This window comes from Schistocerca piceifrons, chromosome 9, assembly GCF_021461385.2.
Source record: "Schistocerca piceifrons isolate TAMUIC-IGC-003096 chromosome 9, iqSchPice1.1, whole genome shotgun sequence".
Lineage (NCBI taxonomy): Eukaryota > Metazoa > Arthropoda > Insecta > Orthoptera > Acrididae > Schistocerca > Schistocerca piceifrons.
Genome location: NC_060146.1, coordinates 99,664,658 through 99,687,461, shown reverse-complemented (window position 1 = coordinate 99,687,461; position 22,804 = coordinate 99,664,658). Strand labels below are relative to the sequence as shown.

General features: G+C 43.1%; 1 protein-coding gene across 1 annotated transcript in view; it reads left to right on the top strand.

Moving 5' to 3' along the window:
- Positions 1–22,804, top strand: part of LOC124716731 (esterase E4-like) — a 70,663-nt gene that overhangs the window by 32,734 nt on the left and 15,125 nt on the right. Inside the window, exons 2-4 of the mRNA XM_047243275.1 lie at positions 444–581; positions 17,363–17,522; positions 21,065–21,250. Coding sequence (XP_047099231.1) covers positions 444–581; positions 17,363–17,522; positions 21,065–21,250 — 484 coding nt within the window. The remainder of the gene's footprint in view (positions 1–443; positions 582–17,362; positions 17,523–21,064; positions 21,251–22,804) is intronic.

Below are 22,804 nucleotides of genomic sequence, written 5' to 3'. Positions count from 1 at the left end.
ACACTATTTTTAATAACCTGCTATTTGCCTCTCCAACGCGGAAGCTATTAGTCCTAGAGAAAAAGAAATGAGTAAAGACTTATTTGTATAAAATTTAATGTAGTTTAGTTTTGGTCTGGGTACCATTTTCACTAGAAGCAGCGGTTTTCGAGTTATTCAGCAAAAACTAAAAAAATAACTTTTAAACTCTCCTCAACCCTCACGCTGACCCCCAACGGAGGGCATTTTTACTATGTTGTTCATGACAGTCCCTCCTAGCACTGAACAAAAATTTTCAAATACACAATTTTTTCCCCTATTCGATAATTTTTGGTTATTGCTGTGTTGTCTGGAAATGTATCAAAGACAGTAGTAAGTGTCAAATAAAAATTCAGTCACTATCTCTACGAGAAAGTGTCAGAGTGCAGTTCTTTCACAGTGTACGTGTATGTTGAATGTTCCAGCCGCCTCAGCCGGCTGCCGCTTGGAGTGTACTCCGAGATGCGACCAAAGAGGGCAACGTCGCGCCACAGATGGACATGCTGTTGGGGAAGTACACCGGCGACGAGAACTGCCTCTTCATCAACGTCAGCATGCCCAAGGTACGTCTCCGTCACAGCTATCTTCACCTACACGAAAACAGAGCATTGTAAGGACAATGTCGGTGAATTAAGATGTTCACACATGTTGAAGGTTTGGGCTACATTTCAGAAAGATAGAACCAATATACTCAAGTGGGAATATGTAATGACTTTTTCGAGCATATAACGCACAGCGTCTGTCCAGACCGGTCCCCACCACAAACGAAGAGACAGTAATAGAATAAATCCTTTAAGTCTGATCACATATTCGAGCTCCCAATAAAATTCCGAGTAAATTGATACCAAAGAGAGACTGCTCAGTCAATTAGTGATTATGTCGTCAATCTGAATTGTACAGTTAATATTACTAAACTAATTTTCCCAGTTCCGCAGACACTGCCATGGTATTGTCCACATTGAGGAATTATCAGTTGGCAGTGTCAGGATATTTTGGCATCCCAGTTTATTTAATACAAAAAATTGCATGAAGCTGAAGACCCGAAATAAAATTCGTGCCTTGCCCAGGGCTTAAACTAGGTCCCCCTGCTTACTAGGGAGGTGTGCTACCCGTAACACCACCACAGCACTGAAGCTAATAGACCTGCACGAACTACCCTAGTCCAATACCATCCCTAACAGCTTGAGCTTATTTTCCCCTAGTTAGATCGTCACTATCACTGAGGCTCTCCGGTATTACAATAGCATCCCATGGTTGGACATAATGCGGATATCCTACCTGTACCTGTACCCTATGCATAGGTGACCTATAGATCTGATATAATTAAAATTCCTTGAGACGTCTGTCATCTGTATCTACAATAATGATGGAAGGTGAAGAAATGAATTAAAACAAGGGAAAATAATCTCAAGAAGTTTTTGTGAGGGAGGGCGTTGGACTAGGGTAGTCGTGCTGTTATGTTATCTGCAGTGCTGTGGTGGTGTAAGGGCTAGCATGCCTGCGTACTAAGCAGGCATGTACTGGGGTGCAAGTCCGAGCCATCACACAAATTGTAATTCATTTCTTCATTTTCCGTCAGTATCTTAGATAAAGACGAGGCTCAAATGTCTTGAGGAAAATTTAATCAACATATAAACGCTCAAGATAACAAAATCTTGCTTGGTTCCTAGGCTGTTATCTCGAACCGTCGTTGAAGCCAGTGCAGTAGTATTCTACCCTCTCACCTTGATTCAGGTGGCAGCAGAAAACGGTGCGCTGTGGGCGAGGAGCGGTGCGCTGTGAAAGCTGTAATGTTCTGACGAGTCCACGAAAATTTCTAAACTAGGTGGTGTGGCATTCTGATTATGAGAACACGGGAAACTTCCCTATCAGAGCTCTGAAATATCACTCGGCCAGAACACCTTGCAACATAAAAGTTAATGTTAACCAAAAAAGAAACACTGCTGCGGTAGACGTATTTAGTGACGAGATACGAAAAAGAGATGGGACCCAGCCGCTACTATTTCTGAAGACTGGCAGAAAATAAAATCGCTTCTTATCGTTACGGCTGGAAATCGATAACTGTAAGCAAAATCCCAATATTGGTTCATCAAGAACGTAGATTTCCTGAAACCTCTCCTTGAGGCTAAGCGTCAGGCCACTGTCATCTGGCATAAAAACCCATGCAATTCTACACGCAGGCAGCTAAGCAAAGCAAAGGCAGCTGTTCAACACATTGTCCACGACTGCATCAATTCCTATTGGGAGCAACTTTGCACTGGCATACAGGAGTGTTTCAATGCTGGCAACATTGGTGGTGTGCACTCGGGCATCAAACGGGCCATTGGACCCATTTCAAAAAAGAGCGTACCAATCAAGGAAAAAGATGGAAAAGTCAGCATAGATCGAAATCGTCAATTGCACCGTTGGGTACAACATTACTCCACATCCCATCGCCATTAGTCCAAACACAATGGATGAAATTCCTCAGATGACACCTTACCATGACTTGGATGCCACGCCTACTCTGGAGGAGCTTGAAAGAGCAATTGCACAGCTCAGTTATGGGAAGTGCCCTGGCAAAGATAACATCTCCACAGAAATTGGAAAACTTAAGCCAGTTTTTCCGCTGCTTTCTAACCTCTTAATGAAATGTTGGGCTGAGGGTACTGTGCCGCAAGACATGCGCGATGCCAATATTGTTACTTTATACAAAGATAAAGGTGGAACGGTCACCGTGGAATCTCACTTCTGAGTGTACCTGGAAAACATTTGCCCGTGAGGTGTTGGGCAGACTTCAGAAGCTTGCCGAGCTCACATACCCTGAGGAACAATGTGGGTTTCGTCCCCAACTATCTACAGTTGCTATGGTCTTCACACTCCTTCAAATTCAGGAAAAGTTCCGCGAGCAGAAAACCCCTCTGTTCATTGCCTTTATCGACCTAAACAGTTAGCAGGGAAGGACTGTATGCAGTACTTCTGAAGACAGGGTGTCCTTCAAGCTCTTGAAGATGAACACATCTTTTCATAAAGATATGGAAGGTGCTGTGGTCTTCGACGGAATCACATCTGACCCGTTTGCTGTGAAAAGAGTGGTTCGTCAAGGCTGCGTATTGACTCCCACTCTGTTCAATATTTTTTTCTCAACACTCCTCAAAGTCGCTTTTGGTGAAACTAAGCTGGGCATTCACGTGTATACCAGAGCTCTACAACCTTTCTCTATTCAGACCTCAAGCGCTTCCGAGAAGACTTGCTTGTAAATAGCCTTTTATTTGCTGACGATGCTGAATGTGTAGCGCATACTAAAGACGATCTGCAAGAGCTTGTGGATAAATTCTCTACTGCATGTAAGCTCTTCTCCACGTCTACAAACGTAAAGAAGACGGTTGTCATGGCACAAGGATATATAGATCCGCCTGTCATCCAACTGAACGGCTCCTTGTTGAAGCTAGTCGATAAACTCTTCTATTTTGGCTCAATAATAACAGAAGATCTCTCCCTGGATGAAGAGATAAATGCAAGGAGAGGAAAGGCTGCCAGCACTTTTGGAAAGTTCCGCGCACGAGCATGGGACAACAAACATCTTTCATTGTCGACAGATATACTTGTGTATCAACCATGTGTACTGAGACCTCTCCTGTATGGAGCTGAGACTTGGACGTCGGATGCCAAACAGTAACGAAAGCTCAACGACTTTCACCTGCGGTGCTTACGGAGCGTCTTGGGAATATCGTGGAAGCATCATGTGACAAATGATATGGTTCTGAAAACTGCAAAACAACCGAGTATCACTACCACGCTCAGGCAATGTCGCCTGCGGTGGTTAGGGCATCAGCTTCGTATGGACCACTCCCGTCTGCCCCGCCGCCCATTACTCAGTGAAATAGCAGGATCAAAGAGACCTCGTGGAAGACGTTCACTACGCTTTAGGGATTGTGTCAAGCGTGATACGTATGTGCGCATTTAGTACTGACAGTGACAAGTGGGTGCAACTCACTGACGATCGCAGCAAATGGAGGAAACGGACTGCAGATGGAAGCAAGATGCACGGCTAAGTATGGCTAAGCAACCTAGCTGCAAAAAGATCGCGCAGACATGAACTTATGACTAACCCTCTTGCCGGAGCGATTCATATTTGCCTCGCTTGTGGGCACCAAGTCGGCTCTCGCATCGGACTTCTAGGCCACCAGCGAAAATGTCTTCAGGATGCCACTTGAATCTTCCGACAGGAAGCGTCAGACCATTATACAACGCAATCCGACTTTGTTTACATGAACCCAATGTGAGACCCAACTCTATTCAAGTGGAATCAGCTACGACCAAGTATACCTCAAACTATGGTTCACCTGAGAACAGGGAGCTGTACCATTTAACAAACCTACGGCAGTGCAGTAGTATTCTACCCTTTCGCCTTGATTCAGGCGGCAGCAGAGACGGCGCGCTGTGCGTGAGGAGCAGGCACTGTGAAAGCTGTAATGTTCTGGCGCATCCACGAAAATATGCAAACTACACGGTCTGTCATTCTGATTATCCGAACACGGGAAACTTTCCTATCAGACCGCTGAAATCCCGGCAGATTTCAGCGTGAGGTGCACCTGTTCGTTTTTTTTTTTTTTTTTTTTTTTTTTTTTTTTTTTTTTTTTTGGTCATCAGTCTACTGAGTGGTTTGATGCGGCCCGCCACGAATTCCTTTCCTGTGCTAACCTCTTCATCTCAGAGTAGCACTTGCAACCTACGTCCTCAATTATTTGCTTGACGTATTCCAATCTCTGTCTTCCTCTACCGTTTCTGCCCTCTACAGCTCCCTCTAGTACCATAGAAGTCATTCCCTCATGTCTTAGCAGATGTCCCATCATTCTGTCCCTTCTCCTTATCAGTGTTTTCCACATATTCCTTTCCTCTCCGATTCTGCATAGAACCTCCTCATTCCTTACCTTATCAGTCCACCTAATTTTCAACATTCGTCTATAGCACCACATCTCAAATGCTACGATTCTCTTCTGATCCGGTTTTCCCACAGTCCATGTTCCACTACCATACAATGCTGTACTCCAGACGTACATCTTCAGAAATTTCTTCCTCAAATTAAGGCCGGTATTTGATATTAGTAGACTTCTCTTGGCCAGAAATGCCTTTTTTGCCATAGCGAGTCTGCTTTTGATATCCTCCTTGCTCCGTCCGTCATTGGTTATTTTACTGCCTAGGTAGCAGAATTCCTTAACTTCATTGACTTCGTGACCATCAATCTTGATGTTAAGTTTCTCGCTGTTCTCATTTCTACTACTTCTCATTACCTTCGTCTTTCTCCGATTTACTCTCAAACCATACTGTGTACTCATTAGACTGTTCATTCCGTTCAGCAGATCATTTAATTCTTATTCACTTTACTCAGGATAGCAATGTCATCTGCGAATCGTATCATGGATATCCTTTCACCTTGTATTTTAATTCCACTCCTGAACCTTTCTTTTATTTCCATCATTGCTTCCTCGATGTACAAATTGAAGAGTAGGGGCGAAAGGCTACAGCCTTGTCTTACACCCTTCTTAATACGAGCACTTCGTTCTTGATCGTCCACTCTTATTATTCCCTCTTGGTTGTTGTACATATTGTATATGACCCGTCTCTCCGTATAGCTTACCCCTACTTTTTTCAGAATCTCGAACGGCTTGCACCATTTTATACTGTCGAACGCTTTTTCCAGGTCGACAAATCCTATGAAAGTGTCTTGATTTTTCTTTAGCCTTGCTTCCATTATTAGCCGTAACGTCAGAATTGCCTCTCTCGTCCCTTTACTTTTCCTAAAGCCATACTGATCGTCACCTAACGCATTCTCAATTTTCTTTTCCATTCTTCTGTATATTATTCTTGTAAGCAGCTTCGATGCATGAGCTGTTAAGCTGATTGTGCGATAATTCTCGCACTTGTCAGCTCTTGCTGTCTTCGGAATTGTGTGGATGATGCTTTTCCGAAAGTCAGATGGTATATAGCCAGACTCATATATTCTACACACCAACGTGAATAGTCGTTTTGTTGCCACTTCCCCCAATGATTTTAGAAATTCTGATGGAATGTTATCTATCCCTTCTGCCTTATTTGACCGTAAGTCCTCCAAAGCGCTTTTAAATTCCGATTCTAATACTGGATCCCCTATCTCATCTAAATCGACTCCTGTTTCTTCTTCTATCACATCAGACAAATCTTCACACTCATAGAGGCTTTCAATGTATTCTTTCCACCTATCTGCTCTCTCCTCTGCATTTAACAGTGGAATTCCCGCTGCACTCTTAATGTTACCACCGCTGCTTTTAATGTCACCAAAGGTTGTTTTGACTTTCCTGTATGCTGAGTCTGTCCTTCCGACAATCATGTCTTTTTCGATGTCTTCACTTTTTTCCTGCAGCCATTTCGTCTTAGCTTCCCTGCACTTCCTATTTATTTCATTCCTCAGCGACTTGTATTTCTGTATTCCTGATTTTCCCGGAACATGTTTGTACTTCCTCCTTTCATCAATCAACTGAAGTATTTCTTCTGTTACCCATGGTTTCTTCGCAGCTACCTTCTTTGTACCTATGTTTTCCTTCCCAACTTCTGCGATGGCCCTTTTTAGAGATGTCCATTCCTCTTCAACTGTACTGCCTACTGTGCTATTCCTTATTGCTGTATCTATAGCGTTAGAGAACTTCAAACGTATCTCGTCATTCCTTAGTACTTCCGTATCCCACTTCTTTGCATATTGATTCTTCCTGACTAATGTCATGAGCTTCAGCCTACTCTTCATCACTACTATATCTGCTCCTGGGTACGACTTACAATCAAATATCTGATTTCGGAATCTCTGTCTGACCATGATGTAATCTAATTGAAATCTTCCCGTATCTCCCGGCCTTTTCAAGTATACCTTCTCGTCTTGTGATTCTTGAACAGGGTATTCGCTATTACTAGCTGAAACTTGTTACAGAACTCAATTAGTCTTTCTCCTCTTTCATTCCTTGTCCCAAGCCCATATTCTCCTGTAACCTTTTCTTCTACTCCTTCCCCTACAACTGCATTCCAGTCGCCCATGACTATTAGATTTTCGTCCCCCTTTACATACTGCTTTACCCTTTCAATATCCTCATACAATTTCTCTATCTGTTCATCTTCAGCTTGCGACGTCGGCATGTATAGCTGAACTATCGTTGTCGGTGTTGGTCTGCTGTCGATTCTGATTAGAACAACCCGGTCACTGAACTGTTCACAGTAACACACCCTCTGCCCTACCTTCCTATTCATAACGAATCCTACACCTGTTATACCAGTTTCTGCTGCTGTTGATATTACCCGATACTCCAGAAATCCTTGTCTTCCTTCCACTTCACTTCACTGACCCCTACTATATCTAGATTGAGCCTTTGCATTTCCCTTTTCAGATTTTCTAGTTTCCCTACCACTTTCAAGCTGACATTCCACGCCCCGACTCGTAGAACGTTATCCTTTCGTTGATTATTCAATCTTTTTCTCATGGTAACCTCCCCCTTGGCAGTCCCCTCCCGGAGATCCGAATGGGGGACTATTCCGGAATCTTTTGCCAAAGGAGAGATCATCATGACACTTCTTCAATTACAGGCCACATGTCCTGTGGATGCACGTTACGTGTCTTTAATGCAGTGGTTTCCATTGGCTTCTGCATCCTCATGTCGTTGATCATTGCTGATTCTTCCGCCTTAAGGGCAATTTCCCACCCCTAGGACAAGAGAGTGCCCTGAACCTCTATCCGCTCCTCCGCCCTCTTTGACAAGGCCGTTGGCAGAATGAGGCTGACTTCTTATGCCGGAAGTCTTCGGCCGCCAATGCTGATTATTTATCAAAATTCAGGCAGTGGCGCGGATCGAACCCGGGACCGAAAACGTTTTTTTGATTATGAATCAAAGACGCTACCCCTAGACCACGGGTACCTGTTAGTTATATCTGTCCAAACCAATATAACTCACACTAATGACATTGCATGCTGGAATTGTCAAACGCCAGATGAAAGACGCAGGACGAATAAGTTTACCCCTAATGACACACAGTATGCCCCAGACGATATGGAGTTCCACTGTCGGGACAGTTGGGAACTGTCACTAGCTCTTAGTCCACCACAAAAAAAACAGAAGTCTCTTCCACTAGGGAAAGACCTGAAGTTACCCACCAGGGTAGCACCAGAAGACGAAGAAGGCGAAGAATCACAACCACTTTCCACCAACCCTCGGTACGGGAGCCGAATTAGCAAAAACAAAACCGCCCCCACATTGCGCAAACCAATGAAACTATCCTCTACTGATTGAATCTCCCCTCTCGACTGTTCTGTTGGCCTGGTAGCGAGTACAGACACAGAATCGGGTTATCCATTCTGGGGGAGCGAGCCTCCAATTTGTATATCCCGAGATCAGCCAACCAGTGATTCCAAATCTGTCTTGTCTGAAAACAGATAATTTTAGTCTAGGGAGGTGTCGTTCTCAAGGTGAGCATGGTCATATTTGGGAGAAAATAACCCTATAGCTGGACCATTTATGGAGAGACCTAATCTTTGCGGGCTGACCATTTCCAGTTTCTGAAAGAGTCCTGTTGATCTTCCCAGAAATACATATGTTTTTTACCGCTTGCTAAGAGAACCTGGCGACTCACTGGCATCAGGGCAGTTACAGTCTTGCCTCCATTAAACACATAGACCAGCCAGTCTGTCCGCATCTGTCCTTTCCACAGCCCTCCTGTCTGACCCTAGGCGGAAGTACGAGAGTGCTACGGCTAGAAGTCCCTCTGCAGGTACGATCCACTGAGAGCTGCTTCCCAGAATGTCTCACACAGTCTGGTCACTGCACTCAGAATTTGTGTCCCCAAATCCATCTCTCTCCCTGTTCTCCGTCACCTCCACTACAGAGCCTCGGATACAAGTTCTTTACATGTTACACATGAAGTTATAAGAAAATACTGCTACCAATTTCCTCGTGTAAAAAGGTCATAAATCACACATACAGAACGTAGTGCTGGGGAACACTGAGGTCATGACCTAAAATATGAACGTTACTGTCTCAGTTTGTGACAGGGCCACTTCTCGTTTATGACTCCAGCTCAGAATAGTTGTAATGTCAGACGATACTGACTTTGATTGGTCTGTAGCTTCCCTGCTGTCAACACCTGAGACATACGATCAACAGGTGAATGATCCGCTAGGGGAAAGTGGTAGTTGGTACAGCTAATTGAGACTCTTAAGAGGAGATGTGACTGAGACCCCAGCCATAGCTACAGCTATTCTCCTCACCAACAAACATGCTACAGACAGCAAAATGGAAGCTCAGGTGACTTACGTTTGTGTAGAGAATGGGGTAAGGCAGGGTTTCAGTTTATGTTGACGTGTGCCGTAGCTGCCATGAGAAGTGGCCAATAAGTGCAAATGTGGAGACTCTACCCGCTTTCTGGCGTTGACTGCTTCATCAGTGTGGATCTACATATAGAAGGTGATCAAGTAAGGTGATTTCTTCTGTAACTATAGAGTATTTGGATTGGCAAGCACAACACACTTTACTCTTTCTTCAAAGTTATGAACATAGTTTAGTTAGATATTTTCCAGAGTTATAGCAACAAGCTACAATTTTTTAAGTAGGACATTATTTTTTCTGTCATGTAGTTTATTTATTTAAAGAAATTGCCTGCAAAACGTTTTAACCCGAATTTCTATCAATTTTAGTGAGGGAGCTACATGCATTCTATGTTTCAGGGTGCGTGCAATATATTGTTCATAACTGTTTGTGTGCAGATGAATGTTATGATGGCGGAACTTTATTTAAGTGGATGAGGAACATAGTTCGCCTTCTAACGATCTGTGAACGAGATGTAAATTTGCTAGCCGAGCGGTTTTAGGCGCTTCAGTTTGGAGCCGCGGGACCGCTACGGTCTCAGGTTCGAATCCTGCCTCGGGCATGAAAGTGGTCCTTAGGTTAATTGGGTTTAAGTAGTTCTAAGGTCTAGGGGACTGATGACCTCAGATGTGAAGTTCCATAGCGTTTAGAGCCATTTGAACCATTTTTGTAAATTGGTTGGTATCACGCAGTGACAAGATTCCTCGATGCGCTGTTTGCAGTCGTGTTCGGTTAGATTACAGAATTCTTCCTTACTCTGCCGTATACAAGCCAGGGCAGAATACACAAACAAAGGAGGTTCGGACTGCCACGACGTGGAACTAACAAGGCATACGCGTGCAACAAGTAAGCTGAAATGTTCGTGATGCTCGGGAAATGCCGACACGACGCAGTGTTCACATGTCGCCGTTCTTCCACGCCAGTCTTTGCTGTTGTTCGTTCAGCTACGTCATGGATTCTAGCTAACATCTGTCCATTCGGCTCCTCAGTTGCACGCCCAGGCGAGGTTTAGCGACCCTGTTGTCAAGGCAGGTTGCCGGCGACCAGGCGTGGCTGTTGCCCAGTGTCAAGTGGTCCCATCTGGCTACTGGAGTGTGCTCAGCCCCACTCCGAGTTCTACAATGGCCCTTGATGACCCATCCATGATGAACCTGGTGTTGATAGTTGTGTGGTCCGTTCATCTCCTCCCTACCGGTTGGTAGGTTTCAGCACCTGGAGGCAACCGACATGAATGCGAATCCCAGGAGGCCATGTTGCTGTCTTCCACACTAAAGTTCAGTGCTGACAGCACCCTGAAATGTGGTGTTCTCAGAAGACAGTCAGCTACTTGATCAGTAAATGGTAGAGGGTGAGCGGCATGAAGTTCGTCAGGTGAAGGCCATCGCCTCCGGTATTTCAAAGTTTATTTGTATTTATATACGCTGTGAAAGTAACTTATTAGTGGATTTTCATTCATCTCAGGCTTTATTTATGTGTTATTGACTCGAGTGGTCTGTTATTCGTAAGTGTGCGTCGTCCATCCAAGTCTCACGCCTCGGCAGTGTGTTTACATTTCGCGGCGTACGGTCCAGCTGTAGCGGTTATAAAGCTTACGGTCAAAGTTGTTTGTACAATGTACTGGAATATGAAATTTAGTAGTTTTCAATCGTTTATCCAAATATTAGCAGTGCACTTCGCGGAGTGCAGTTGCAGCTGTAGCGGTTCTTAATTTCTGACAAAGTTGTTTGTGCAGTGTTAAACAGTTACTAAATTTAGTAGTTATCAACGGTGTCTCGTGCTATTTGTGGCGAAATAACCGTTTAATAAACTTTTGGAAGCGTTCGCTCTCTGTGTTTTTTTAGAGTTTCCTGTGCGTTGAAGTCGTTTAGTAAATTTCGTGTGGTAGTTTTCAGCTCACGTTTCTTACTGTTTCCAGAGAAATATTTCAGTAAAATTTTCATGTCAGAGCGCGACTCAAATAATTTGACAATACAGAGGCTTCCTTTATCAGGATAAGATTAGCTGGCTGTTTTTCAAGGAGTTCTTTGCTGAGTGCGAGAGTGGTCATGTACGTGAAAACAGTATTCCATTTGAGTACATAGACGTACCACGGCACTGCACTGAACAGATATTTGAATATTGTGCAGGGGCAGATGGATTTGGTGAAACTGAACTAATTGTTGTTGTTTACAGGTCCCCTAATTCTGACTTCAGAGCATTTCTGCTCAAGCTAGAGAGGGTTCTTGGTTCACTTTACAGGAAGTATCAGAAATCAGTTGTATGTGGTGACTCCAGTATTAATTTTGAATATGATAGTGGAAGGAAAAGGATGTTGGTGGATCTTCTAAACTCGTATGATCTGATGCAGACTGTGTTTTTTCCACGCAGGGTGCAGGGGAACAGTAGCACAGCCAAAGTCAATATTTTGTTTATTCTTCATCACTAGATGGAACTCTGTTAGTAAAAGGGTAAATGGCCTTTCAGACTATGCTGCACCAATTTTAACGCTAAAAGTCTTTTGTACTCAAACAATTGTTTCATACAATTATCAACTATGTAAGAAAGCTAATCCAATGGCAATAGAGACTTCTTTTAAACCTCGTTAAGGAACAAGAGTGGCATGATTTTTATAGTGCCGATAACAGGGATGATAAATATAACACTTTCCGTAACACATTTCTCATACTCTTTGAGAGTTCCTTACCATCAGACCGTTCTAAACTGGGTGCTAGCAGTAATAGGCAGCCTGGTTGGCCGACTAGTGGGATAAGGATTATAACGAAGTGGGAATTATGTCAAAATGTTAGTAGTCACAATCAAGCTACAGTACGCCATTACAAACAGTATTCTAAGATGCTTAAAAATGTTAGGAAGGCGAAGAGTATGTGGTACGCAAATAGAATAGCTAAATCACAACACAAAATTAAAACCATATGGTCAATTCTGAAGAAAATGTCTGGTCAGCAGCAGAAGGTCGACGACGTGAAATCGGTTCGCAATAAAAATATTTCTGTTACTGATAAGTAAGATATATGGACAAAATTTAACAATCATTTTCTGAACATTGGTGGCGAATTAAATTAAAACTTAGTCTCTATTGGAAAATGTCTTTCCGAGATTGATGTCTGAAATACTCCTCTGTGATACTGGCAAGGGGGAGATACAGTCAATAACTAAATCACTGAAGACTAACGTTGGGGTTGGGTCGTTTTGGGCAAGAGACCAAACAGCGAGGTCAAAGGTCTCATCGGATTAGGTACGGACGGTGAAGGAAGTCGGCCGTGCCCTTTCAAAGGAACCATCCCGGCATTACCCTGGAGCGATTTAGGGAAGACTAAGGACTCTCATGGCTATGATGGAGTGCCTAGCAGAATATTAAAGTACTGAGCTGCACATGTTAGCCCTGTACTTAGCCATATTTGTAATTTTTCCTTTATGAATTATCAATTTCCTGAATTTCAATAGCAAAGCCGCTTTATAAAAAGGGAGAAAGAGTCAATGTAGACAATTTTAGACGTATTTTCATGCCATCAGTGTTTGCTAAAGTTACTGAAAAGGCAGTGTATGTAACGATAATTGATCATTTTATATCACATAATTTGCTGTCAAATGTATAGTTCGTTTTTAGAAGTCGTTCAACAACTGAAAATGCTATATTGTATTTTCTCTGTGAGGTACTGGATGGATTAAACAAAACGTTTCGAACGCTAGGCATATTTTTTTATTTAACTAAGGCGTTGGATTGTGTTGATCACAAAATATTGCTCCAGAATTGGGCCACTACAGAATGATGGGAATAGCTCACAATTGGTTCACCTCTAACTGTAACAACAGACAGCAAACGGTTATTATTCACAGTGTTAACAATGGCTGTGATGTAGGGTTTGAGGAGGGGGGGGGGGGTGGAGGATATTGTTCAAAGACCTAATGCTGCCATTTTTACGGTATCTGAACTAAGTGATCGCCAGGAAAATTGGTCTGCTTGGCTTATTTTCATTCGCTTCTATCGTATGGTATTACATTTTGGGGTAACTCTTGCCCGCATCTCGTGGTCGTGCGGTAGCGTTCTCGCTTCCCACGTCCGGGTTCCCGGGTTCGATTCCCGGCGGGGTCAGGGATTTTCTCTGCCTCGTGATGGCTGGGTGTTGTGTGCTGTCCTTAGGTTAGTTAGGTTTAAGTAGTTCTAAGTTCTAGGGGACTTATGACCACAGCAGTTGAGTCCCATAGTGCTCAGAGCCATTTTTGGGTAACTCTTCCCATTCTAAAAGGATACGTTTGGCTCAGAAACAGGCAGTTCGAGCGATAAGTGGTGAAAGTTCACGAACCTGTTGTCGACCCCTGTTGACTAGTCTGGGTGTTTTGACATTGCCCTCTCAATATATATATATATCCTTTACTGTCGTTTCTTGCTGACAGTATCAGCTTATTCCCGAGAATTAGCTGCTTTCACTCAGTTAATACTCGGCATAACTCTTGTGCAGGAAGGTGTGCAGCATACTGCTACATCCATTTTCAATACGTTACCGCAAGAATACAAAAATCTTAGCAGTAATCCACGCGCTTTCACATGTAAACTGAAGGGTTTCCTCATGGGTCACTCCTATTCTGTTTAGGAGTTTCTTGAAAAATTGATTCTTATGTTGTATTGTTGGTTGCGTTTACTTAAACTTATGTCTTGACCTTTTTTTGGTTTATAAACATTTTATTTTATCTGTTATTACTTTTATGTTGTAATTCCATATACTGACGCAATCCATGACCTTGGAGATTTGCTTCTCGATTTGGTCCTACGGAACTAGAAAATAAAATAAATAATACATCTTCACGTAGTCCAGAGAGTGTGCTGGAGCATCTAGGACAGAGATTCATTACAGTATCGTAATCACGGAATAGAGTTCTATTACTATGAGTGTCATCAGTTCCAAGGATCAACTCATGATGAGAGCTGGAGTATTTAAAGGGAGCTGATAGGCTACGACGCAAAGCTCAGTCTGTAATGACCGCATGTGTCATCCTTATTCTACTGTATTCACTTAACAGGCTGTTTTTCAGTTCCTTGCTATGTGCTCTTGTGAAAGAGACAGAATTTCTTGAAACATACCTTACAAGCTAACAATAATGCTGGTCTCACTGCCTTTGGTTATCTGTTGCAGTTCTCTTTCTGCTGAATATGTATACTCATTCGACAGATGGTGTCGTAATGTGTTGTCAACCTGAACCACCTGTGACATGTTGACTTGATTTCTGCTTCCACCCCTGTCTCCACCATGATTTGAGTTTGCATCTGGCAATGTGAATGAGATTTAATAATTTTTTCTTTGCTATAACTTTATCGTTCTGCTGAAGGAAAATGAAGATTATAATTTAGCTTCCCATCGACAAATCAAATGGCTCGAAGTACTATGGGACTTAACATCTGAGGTCATCAGCCTTAGAACTACTTAAATCTAACTAACGTAAGGACATCACACACATCCATACCCGAGGCAGGATTCGAACCTTCGACCGTAGCAGCAGCGCGGTTCCGGACTGAAGCGCCTAGAACCGCTCGGCCACAACGGCCGTTTCCCATCGACAACGAGGTAATTAGAGACAGAGTACAGACTCAGATTATGTGGTGGTAAGTCCCTATGGGACCAAACTGCTGAGGCCATCTGACCCTAGGCTCACACACTACTTAACCTAACTAACTTACGCCAAGGGCAATACACACCCCCATGCCCGAGGGAGGACTCGAACGTCCGACGGGGGCAGCCTAGCGAGCCGTGGCAAGGCGCCCCTGACCACGCGGCTACCCCACGCGGCCTCAGATTGGGATGGGGAAGGAAATTGGCTGTGGCCATTCAAATAAACCTTCCGAGCACTTGACTTCGGCGATTCAGGGAAATCAGGGAAAAGCTAAATCTGGATCGCTGATTGCTATCTCGCTGAATGCGAGTCCATCATGCTAACCGCGGAGCCACCTCCCTCAGCAGTTCTGCTGATAATATGTGGAAGTCATTTATGTATAATCAGAACATTAGAGGTCTTACACTTCCTTTGGACACAACTGATGTTACTTTTGGGTCTGTGAAACATTCGCAGTCCAGTATAGCAGAAAGGGATCTACTGGTGAAATATCCATCGAGCCAATCACATATTTGTCGGCGATATTCTGTGTGATCCTACTTTGATCAGTAGTAGATGACATTGGTCATTCGTCTTGTATGAGGGGCATTCAGTAAGTAATGTAACGCATATTTTTCTGAAAGAAGGTTGGTTTTATCCAGGATTCCAATACACCATATTATTCTCCGCACTTTTGATTACAATACCCCATTTTTCAACATATCCTTGTGACGGATCAAAATTGTTTTAGCGGTTTCTTGTCGTCACGATATAATTTCATCACTTCAGTCCATTGCAACAGCAACGAAGAAGAAAGATATATCAAGGAGAAGTTTGCGATATTTATCATTTCATTGTAAAACAGTCTGTGTTGATGCATATATTTTAGAAAAATGCGTACTGTATCCAGCCAAGCAAATATACGTACAGAGACTGCAAAAATCACCCATGCATCGTTTGCAGACAGCAGAAACTGAGAGCACCAGGTATCATCCTTGGCTGGCAAAAGAGTCTATTTTAAGTTTTGAGAAATAATGTAGCGCCCTGCATTTGTCCGAATTAATTGTTCAACTACACTACTGAAGGGGTTTTGAGTCAGTGATTATTGAGGATCTGAGGAGATAATGTGCTTGAGTTGGTAGTACGACGTATGTATTACTGCACGTTAGTTAGGACACGTTTACAAGTTTCGTGATCGATACACACCTGCAGCAAAATTGCATAGATTATTTTGTCAGTGTCAAATTTTTCATGATTTTATTTAAAAAGCATAACAAGCAGTTCTTGGACTGAGCTATGTTTAAAATGCAGAGTGTAGTGACTTGAACTGAGCTGTGTTTAAAATGCAAAGTTTTAAGAGTGCAGTGACTGGTCTAGAGCGTGATGAGTGTCATTATTTTCTGAATTTTGTCAGTAGGGTCCCTAGTATTTTGCGCGACATTTAACGAAAATTCAAGTGATTTTAAGTTGGTACTAGCATAGTCGAGAGTGGCTCGTACGCTGTGCGGTATTTGACAGCAGAATTCATGACTCGTTAAAATATTACAGTTTTGACTTCAGTAATTTTGTCTGAAGTTGTCTGTATTGTGTTTCCTGGGCTTCTACTTGGTGCACGCTTGACTCGACCGAGCTTCATTCTCAGCATACTTTTCCTTTGCCAGCATTCGGCAGGAACCTATTAGGACACTTCCGTCATCGCAAGGCGTTCTATCTATTGGTAAAGTCTACACACCGATTCTATCGCCGTCTCATCCTGTTTCAGGCCAGCATTTGTTAGCTTTCCTTTCTTTCAGACAATATGACGTACCCAGTCTGCTCCCCTTCCTTAATCATGTTTAGGTGATTTTTTTCCATTGCCCTTTCCAGTACTTCAACATTCTTCACTTTATCCGCCCATTTTATTTTCTTCAGTCTCCTCTAAGCCCACATCACGTATACTTTAATTTTCTCTCTACCTATTTTATTCCATTGTCAAGCTTTCACAGCTATATAGAAAAAACTCCAGAAGATGAATTTCACAAATTTTTTTTAATTCTATCGCCAATCTGGTGAACAATTAGCGTTTATTTTTCGTGGAAATTTTGATTTGCCGCAGTTCTTGACATTACTTCTTTTTTTCTCGCTCCAGTTATCAGTAAATATGCCCCCAAAATATCTGTTCTGTGCGGACTGCTAAACTTTTGTTGTTTTCATTTTCATATCTTACTTACCTTATACTCTCAGCCACTTAGTTTTGTTTCTATTGATTTTCATCCATACTCCGGCAATCTTTCTATAAGCGTGTATGTTGTTTTTTATAAAGATATTGTTTTTATATAAAGCTGGACAATGTATATTAGTTATTTCTTTCTTTCCTGAAATGACCTGCGGCCTGAACTGCTTGACGGTTTGTCCACCAGCTGCCGTCAGAGTGCTCTGGTGGTCAGCTGCCAGTGATGTTCATGATCCACGGAGGAGGCCTGGCCGCTCTGTCGGGCAACGAGGACTTCTTCCGTCCAGACTTCCTCATAGAAAAGGGCGTCGTGTATGTGTCCTTCAACTATCGCCTCGGAGTGCTGGGTGAGTACATAAAACAAACGTCATACACGTTAATGGGAGCTGGGGCCATTGTGAGAAACAAGAAATATAGACTAGGCGATAAATTAAAACTTTTGTTGCTTACAGTTTGTTCCATGACATGTAAATTGAAGGGGATCGCTGTTTTTAAGTGCAGCGGCATATTACGCGGAATCAGCGGCGACAAGTGAAAATGTGTACCGGACTGAGATTCGAACCTGGGATCTCCTGTTTACGAGGCAGTAAGCTGTGAAGCGTGTCGAGATAGACGATGTAAACGAAACCATACCCACAGCGGAACGATTACGGAAAATCAAAAAAAAATGGTTCTGAGCAGTATGGGACTTAACATCTGAGGTCATCAGTCCCGTAGAACTTAGAACTACTTAAACCTAACTAATGTAAGCACATCACACACATCCATGCCCGAGGCAGGATTCGAACCTACGAGCGTAGCGGTCGCGCGGTTCCAGATTGAAGCGCCTAGAACCGCTCTACCACACCGGACGGCACGGAAAATCAAATTGAGACCATCTCCATACTGCGACAAATGTCAGCTTGTAGAATCTGTAGCGCACATGTTATTACGTGAAAGCAGAATCAGAATTTGGAACGACTAGGAAGAAATTAGCACTTATCAACACAACCGCAGAAAGTCATATACTGGTAACTGAAGCTCTAATACCCGACTGGAAATGTTACCCGTCCGAAAAGAATAACAGTTTCGTAGCTTCTAAGACAGTTCGTTTTCTACGTGTTAACAAATAAAACTTCGAACTTAAAAGGGTACATGTTTTGCATTGCAGAAGAACATTTTAAGCTGAAGAAGAATAACAAATATAAGGAATGGTTTCAATTTTTTTATCTATTGCTTTTTGTGGGCTACAAAGAGGTGGGCAGTTTTATTGATTAGAAGCAGAATACTAGTCTTTCCTTTTTTTATTCCTGGAATCTTCTTTTATGTTGGTTCTAAGGTGAGAACTGTTCTAATTTGGCAAAACCCGTCCGGCTCCGAAATATCTTTCATTTGTCGAAAAATATATGGCTTCCTCACAGATCTCATACGCATCCAGTGCATAATAACTTAAATTGTGAATCTGTTTTTGAATGAATGTTTGTTATGTGTTTTTCCGTCACCCTTTTGCCTGTTATGAGCTATGCTGTAAGAGGTCCACGGCTGAGGAATTTATTACTAGCGCACTTGAGCAGATGTAACTTCGATGAATTGCTCACGCGCTGCCTGCGATATGTAAGCTACAATAGAATCGCAGACCAGAGAGCAGTGTCGGCAGCAGACTGCAGTGGTCCCCTCCAATTTCCGTATAATGTTCCACAAATGCGGGTTCTGCCTGATTTCTGTTCTTTCGGACATGTCGAAAAGAACAGACACCACACATTCATATAATTCTTCTATGACATTTCAGCCGAAATGCTGGATGACAGTAATCTGCTGCCACAATATTTAGAGACAGAGTTTTCTGGCCATCGTCGATTGTATATTGGTGACAGTACCCAGATCTCGTATATCTAAGGCGCTACTGGTGCATGCGTTGTGCACTCAGGTGGACCTGTGCATAGCTTGTGTGTGCAGTTCTGCTGCAAGTCTGAGTGGTGCATGGAGCGTCCTCCGAGGTGAAAAATAGCTTCATCGACATCAGATTTATCGCAGGACGAATCCGCTTACGCAGAGCTCGAAATTTTTCTGTCATACGAATCCACACACTGCTCTACCATCCCGATTGCCCGATTGATAACGGCCTCAGACAGCCATTTTTCCACTTATTCATTGATAACGGAGCTCCAAAAATTTGAAGTACAGGCTACAATTGTTCTTTCACTAAATTTCATCGCACTGGCGGTAGAAAAACAGTGTTCTGCGATAGCGGATATTAAGCTCAGCGGAGGCGAGCGTGCCGCTGGTGTCCCAAAATGCGCTCCTAAATGCGGCAAACAAGTTTCTTTTTTCTTAAGGCGAGGTTTACTGTCTGTTGGTTCAAAAAATCGATTTTTCAAAAAATTGCACTTTTGGATCCATAAAAGTGTTTAAAATCTACACCTGAAACGGTTTTTTCGAATACGGAACGGACATGTTTGTTATTCGCGGTTGAACAAAAAATGCACCTGCCTGAAATCGGCCTTTTTCACCCACCAGTTTCTTCCTTTTGGAGGACGAGTTATTGTACCGGTGCTTGGGGGGAAACACACAACATTCAAATGAAAGTTTGAACGTGTGTGTTTGATAGCCCCCAAGCATTTCCATTCTGGTGCAAAGACAGTGGAGATTGCGACTTTTCTGGCAGTGAGCAGCTTCAACGAAGGGTATTTAGCAATGCTGAAGACAGCGATGGACGACACCCTGGGACTCTATTCGACGCAGTTCGCCAAGCATTCGGACGACCACCGGATTCAAGCGGCCGAAAACCGCTTGTCACCGGCCGTAGGAACGGCTCTGGAGAAGCGCAGGATGGCCCAGATAGAGCAGAACGCCCTCTATGAGAAAGAGGAATGACTAGTTTATGGACCCGGAATAGCAAATTGAACGTAAGTTGCATAATATTGTATTTATATGTAGTCAAAACTTCAAACGCGTTTTTCTCGAAATGACTTTTTTTTTATCGCGCGGTATGCTAACTTCAAATCTACTGAACCGTTTGGCATGATTCTTTGTTTCCGACGAAACTAACTAAATTGACTAGGAGCTTTTATTCCGATCCATCAACTATAAATATTTTTACTTGGCCGATGAAATCGAAAAATCGATGAAAAAACCAATTTTGTTTACAAATGGCCGCCATTTTGTTTCCTATGGTCCAAATAACTTAAGCGAGGTACAACTCCTAAGAAATCTTATGTACTTCGCTTACATCAACTCAATTTTGATTTCAGCCGAGCCAGGTGACCTGTGACATACCACACGTGGAGGTCTACATCGAAATTTTGTTTCGTTCTGACGGCATTTCCGCCTTTGGTCTTCGACATTTCCGGTCGAAAAAATTCCATTTTGTAGAGGAGATATCAATAAATATTTTGACCAAATTTGACATTGATATCTATAACACATCCTGAGAAACATATTCTCAAAGAACATGCTTTTTTCGGACCAAAGATAGTAAACTTATTCTTAACCACACAAAATTTTACGTTTTCATGTATGTAGTTCAGACGTTCCAGAAGCTTTCAGGGACTCTCTAACCAATGAGACCAAAGTGTAGAAGTACCATCAGTATGTCACCAAAGTATCATAGTCTTAAAGCCGCTGAGTAAAGCGCTCACCCCTAAAAATCTTCCATAAAGAGTTGGGCCCCCAGGAAGACAAGGATGTTGAAAAAACACATTAAATAAATTGTATGTTGAGCAGAGAGTGTGTTCAAAACAACGCTGTTATGTCAGTCCCAAACCTTTTGTTAATGAGATGGAGTTAGTCCATCTGTAGCGAAATATTGTGACGGAAAGTTACTGACATACGGAAGCTGTTCCGAGAGTTCATTAAACAATACAGACGATGTTGGTAGCGGCTGTGGTGATTCCTGCGTGTGGTGCTGCAGGCTTCTTGTGTGCGGGTGACCGTGTGGTGCTGGGGAACATGGGCTTCAAGGACCAGGTGATGGCGCTGCGCTGGGTCAAGGACAACATCGCCAACTTTGGCGGCGACCCCGACAACGTCACCATCTTTGGCTGCAGTGCAGGGGCGTGGTCCTGCCATGCCCTCGTCCTCTCTCCACTGGCCAAGGGTATGTTAGTGCTTGTCATTTGCAGCACCAATAATTATCTTCGAAAAAAGATGTTCAAGTTCCAATTTGATTATGAAGATACATTACTCCATGAAAAATTGTATGTAGAAATGTCACGTACGTGACCCAAACAATGCATGAAGAATTTGTTGTTGTAGTCCTTTGTTTCATTTCTTATTTTACTGCAGGCATTAATTTTCAAAGCAGCAAGTATGATGTGCGACAGTGCTACAGTATAACATGTCATAGTTCTATGTAAGACGTTTTGGGACAGTTCTCAAGTATAGGATGCAATGTAGAGCAGACGCTTACATATCCTATTTTTCAATGCATCTGACCACGTACTTTAACTGAATGACAGGGACAATAATGTGTGAAGATAATAGTGGGAAGAAAACCGATGAGAGAAAATCTGCTACTGGTAGTGTTGTGCTGGCTGAAGAGCCAACACCTTGTTACTAATAGAGGCCGAAATGCACGCGTTTAGCTCACGCACGTTGGCGTGAGGAGGGTAGGACTATACTGACGTGAGGTCTTGAACATGAAAAGGAATTAGAACTCAGAAAGCGGACGTAGCTAGTTGATACTTAACTTTAATCCATTTATGATGAACGTCGCTCTTGACGGTATATGATTCACAATATTATCTGCTCAGAATAGTAACTGAATATGGCGCCTTGCTAGGTCGTAGCAAATGACGTAGCTGAAGGCCATGCTAAACTGTCGTCTCGGCAAATGAGGGCGAATGTAGACAGTGAACCATCGCTAGCAAAGTCGGCTGTACAACTGGACGAGTGCTAGGGAGTCTCTCTAGACTAGAGCTGCCGTGTGGCGGCGCTCGGTCTACAATCACTGACAGTGGCGACACGCGGGTCCGACGTATACTAACGGACCGCGGCCGATTTAAAGGCTACCACCTAGCAAGTGTGGTGTCTGGCGGTGACACAACAGGTACAACGTGCAACTTGCTCCCTCAGAAGAATGAAGTTCATGGTTCGGAATAAGGCAGGAAGGATGCCTTTCCACCACAGAAACCATCCCAGGCACCCCCAAAGGACAGATGATATAGTCACTAAAGCTTTTTTGTGTGTGCCAACAACAGAAGTTCATATATTACATTGGTGCATAAGTTGACAGTGTTTTTGTTTTGCATGTCGGTATTTCGGCTGCTACAGGTTTATTTATCGATTCTGATTTTTCATTTGTAGTTCACTGTTGCTATACTATCATTTTGTCATTTGGAGATAGTGAATGAGCCTGCATCTGTGACCGAGCGGTTCTAGACGGTTCAGTCCGGAACCGCGCTGCTGCTACGGTCGCAGTTTCGAATGCTGCCTCGGGCATGGATGTGTGTGATGTCATTGGGTTAGTTAGGTTTAAGTAGTAGTTCTATGTCTAGGGGACTGATGACCTCAGATGTTAACTCCCATAGTTCTCGGAACCATTTGAAGCATTTGAACCACATGACCACGACATGTCATACATGGAGCGGAAGGTGGTGTAATGTAACAACGAAATCGATTGCAGATAAAATGAGACTTATGAATGCAACCC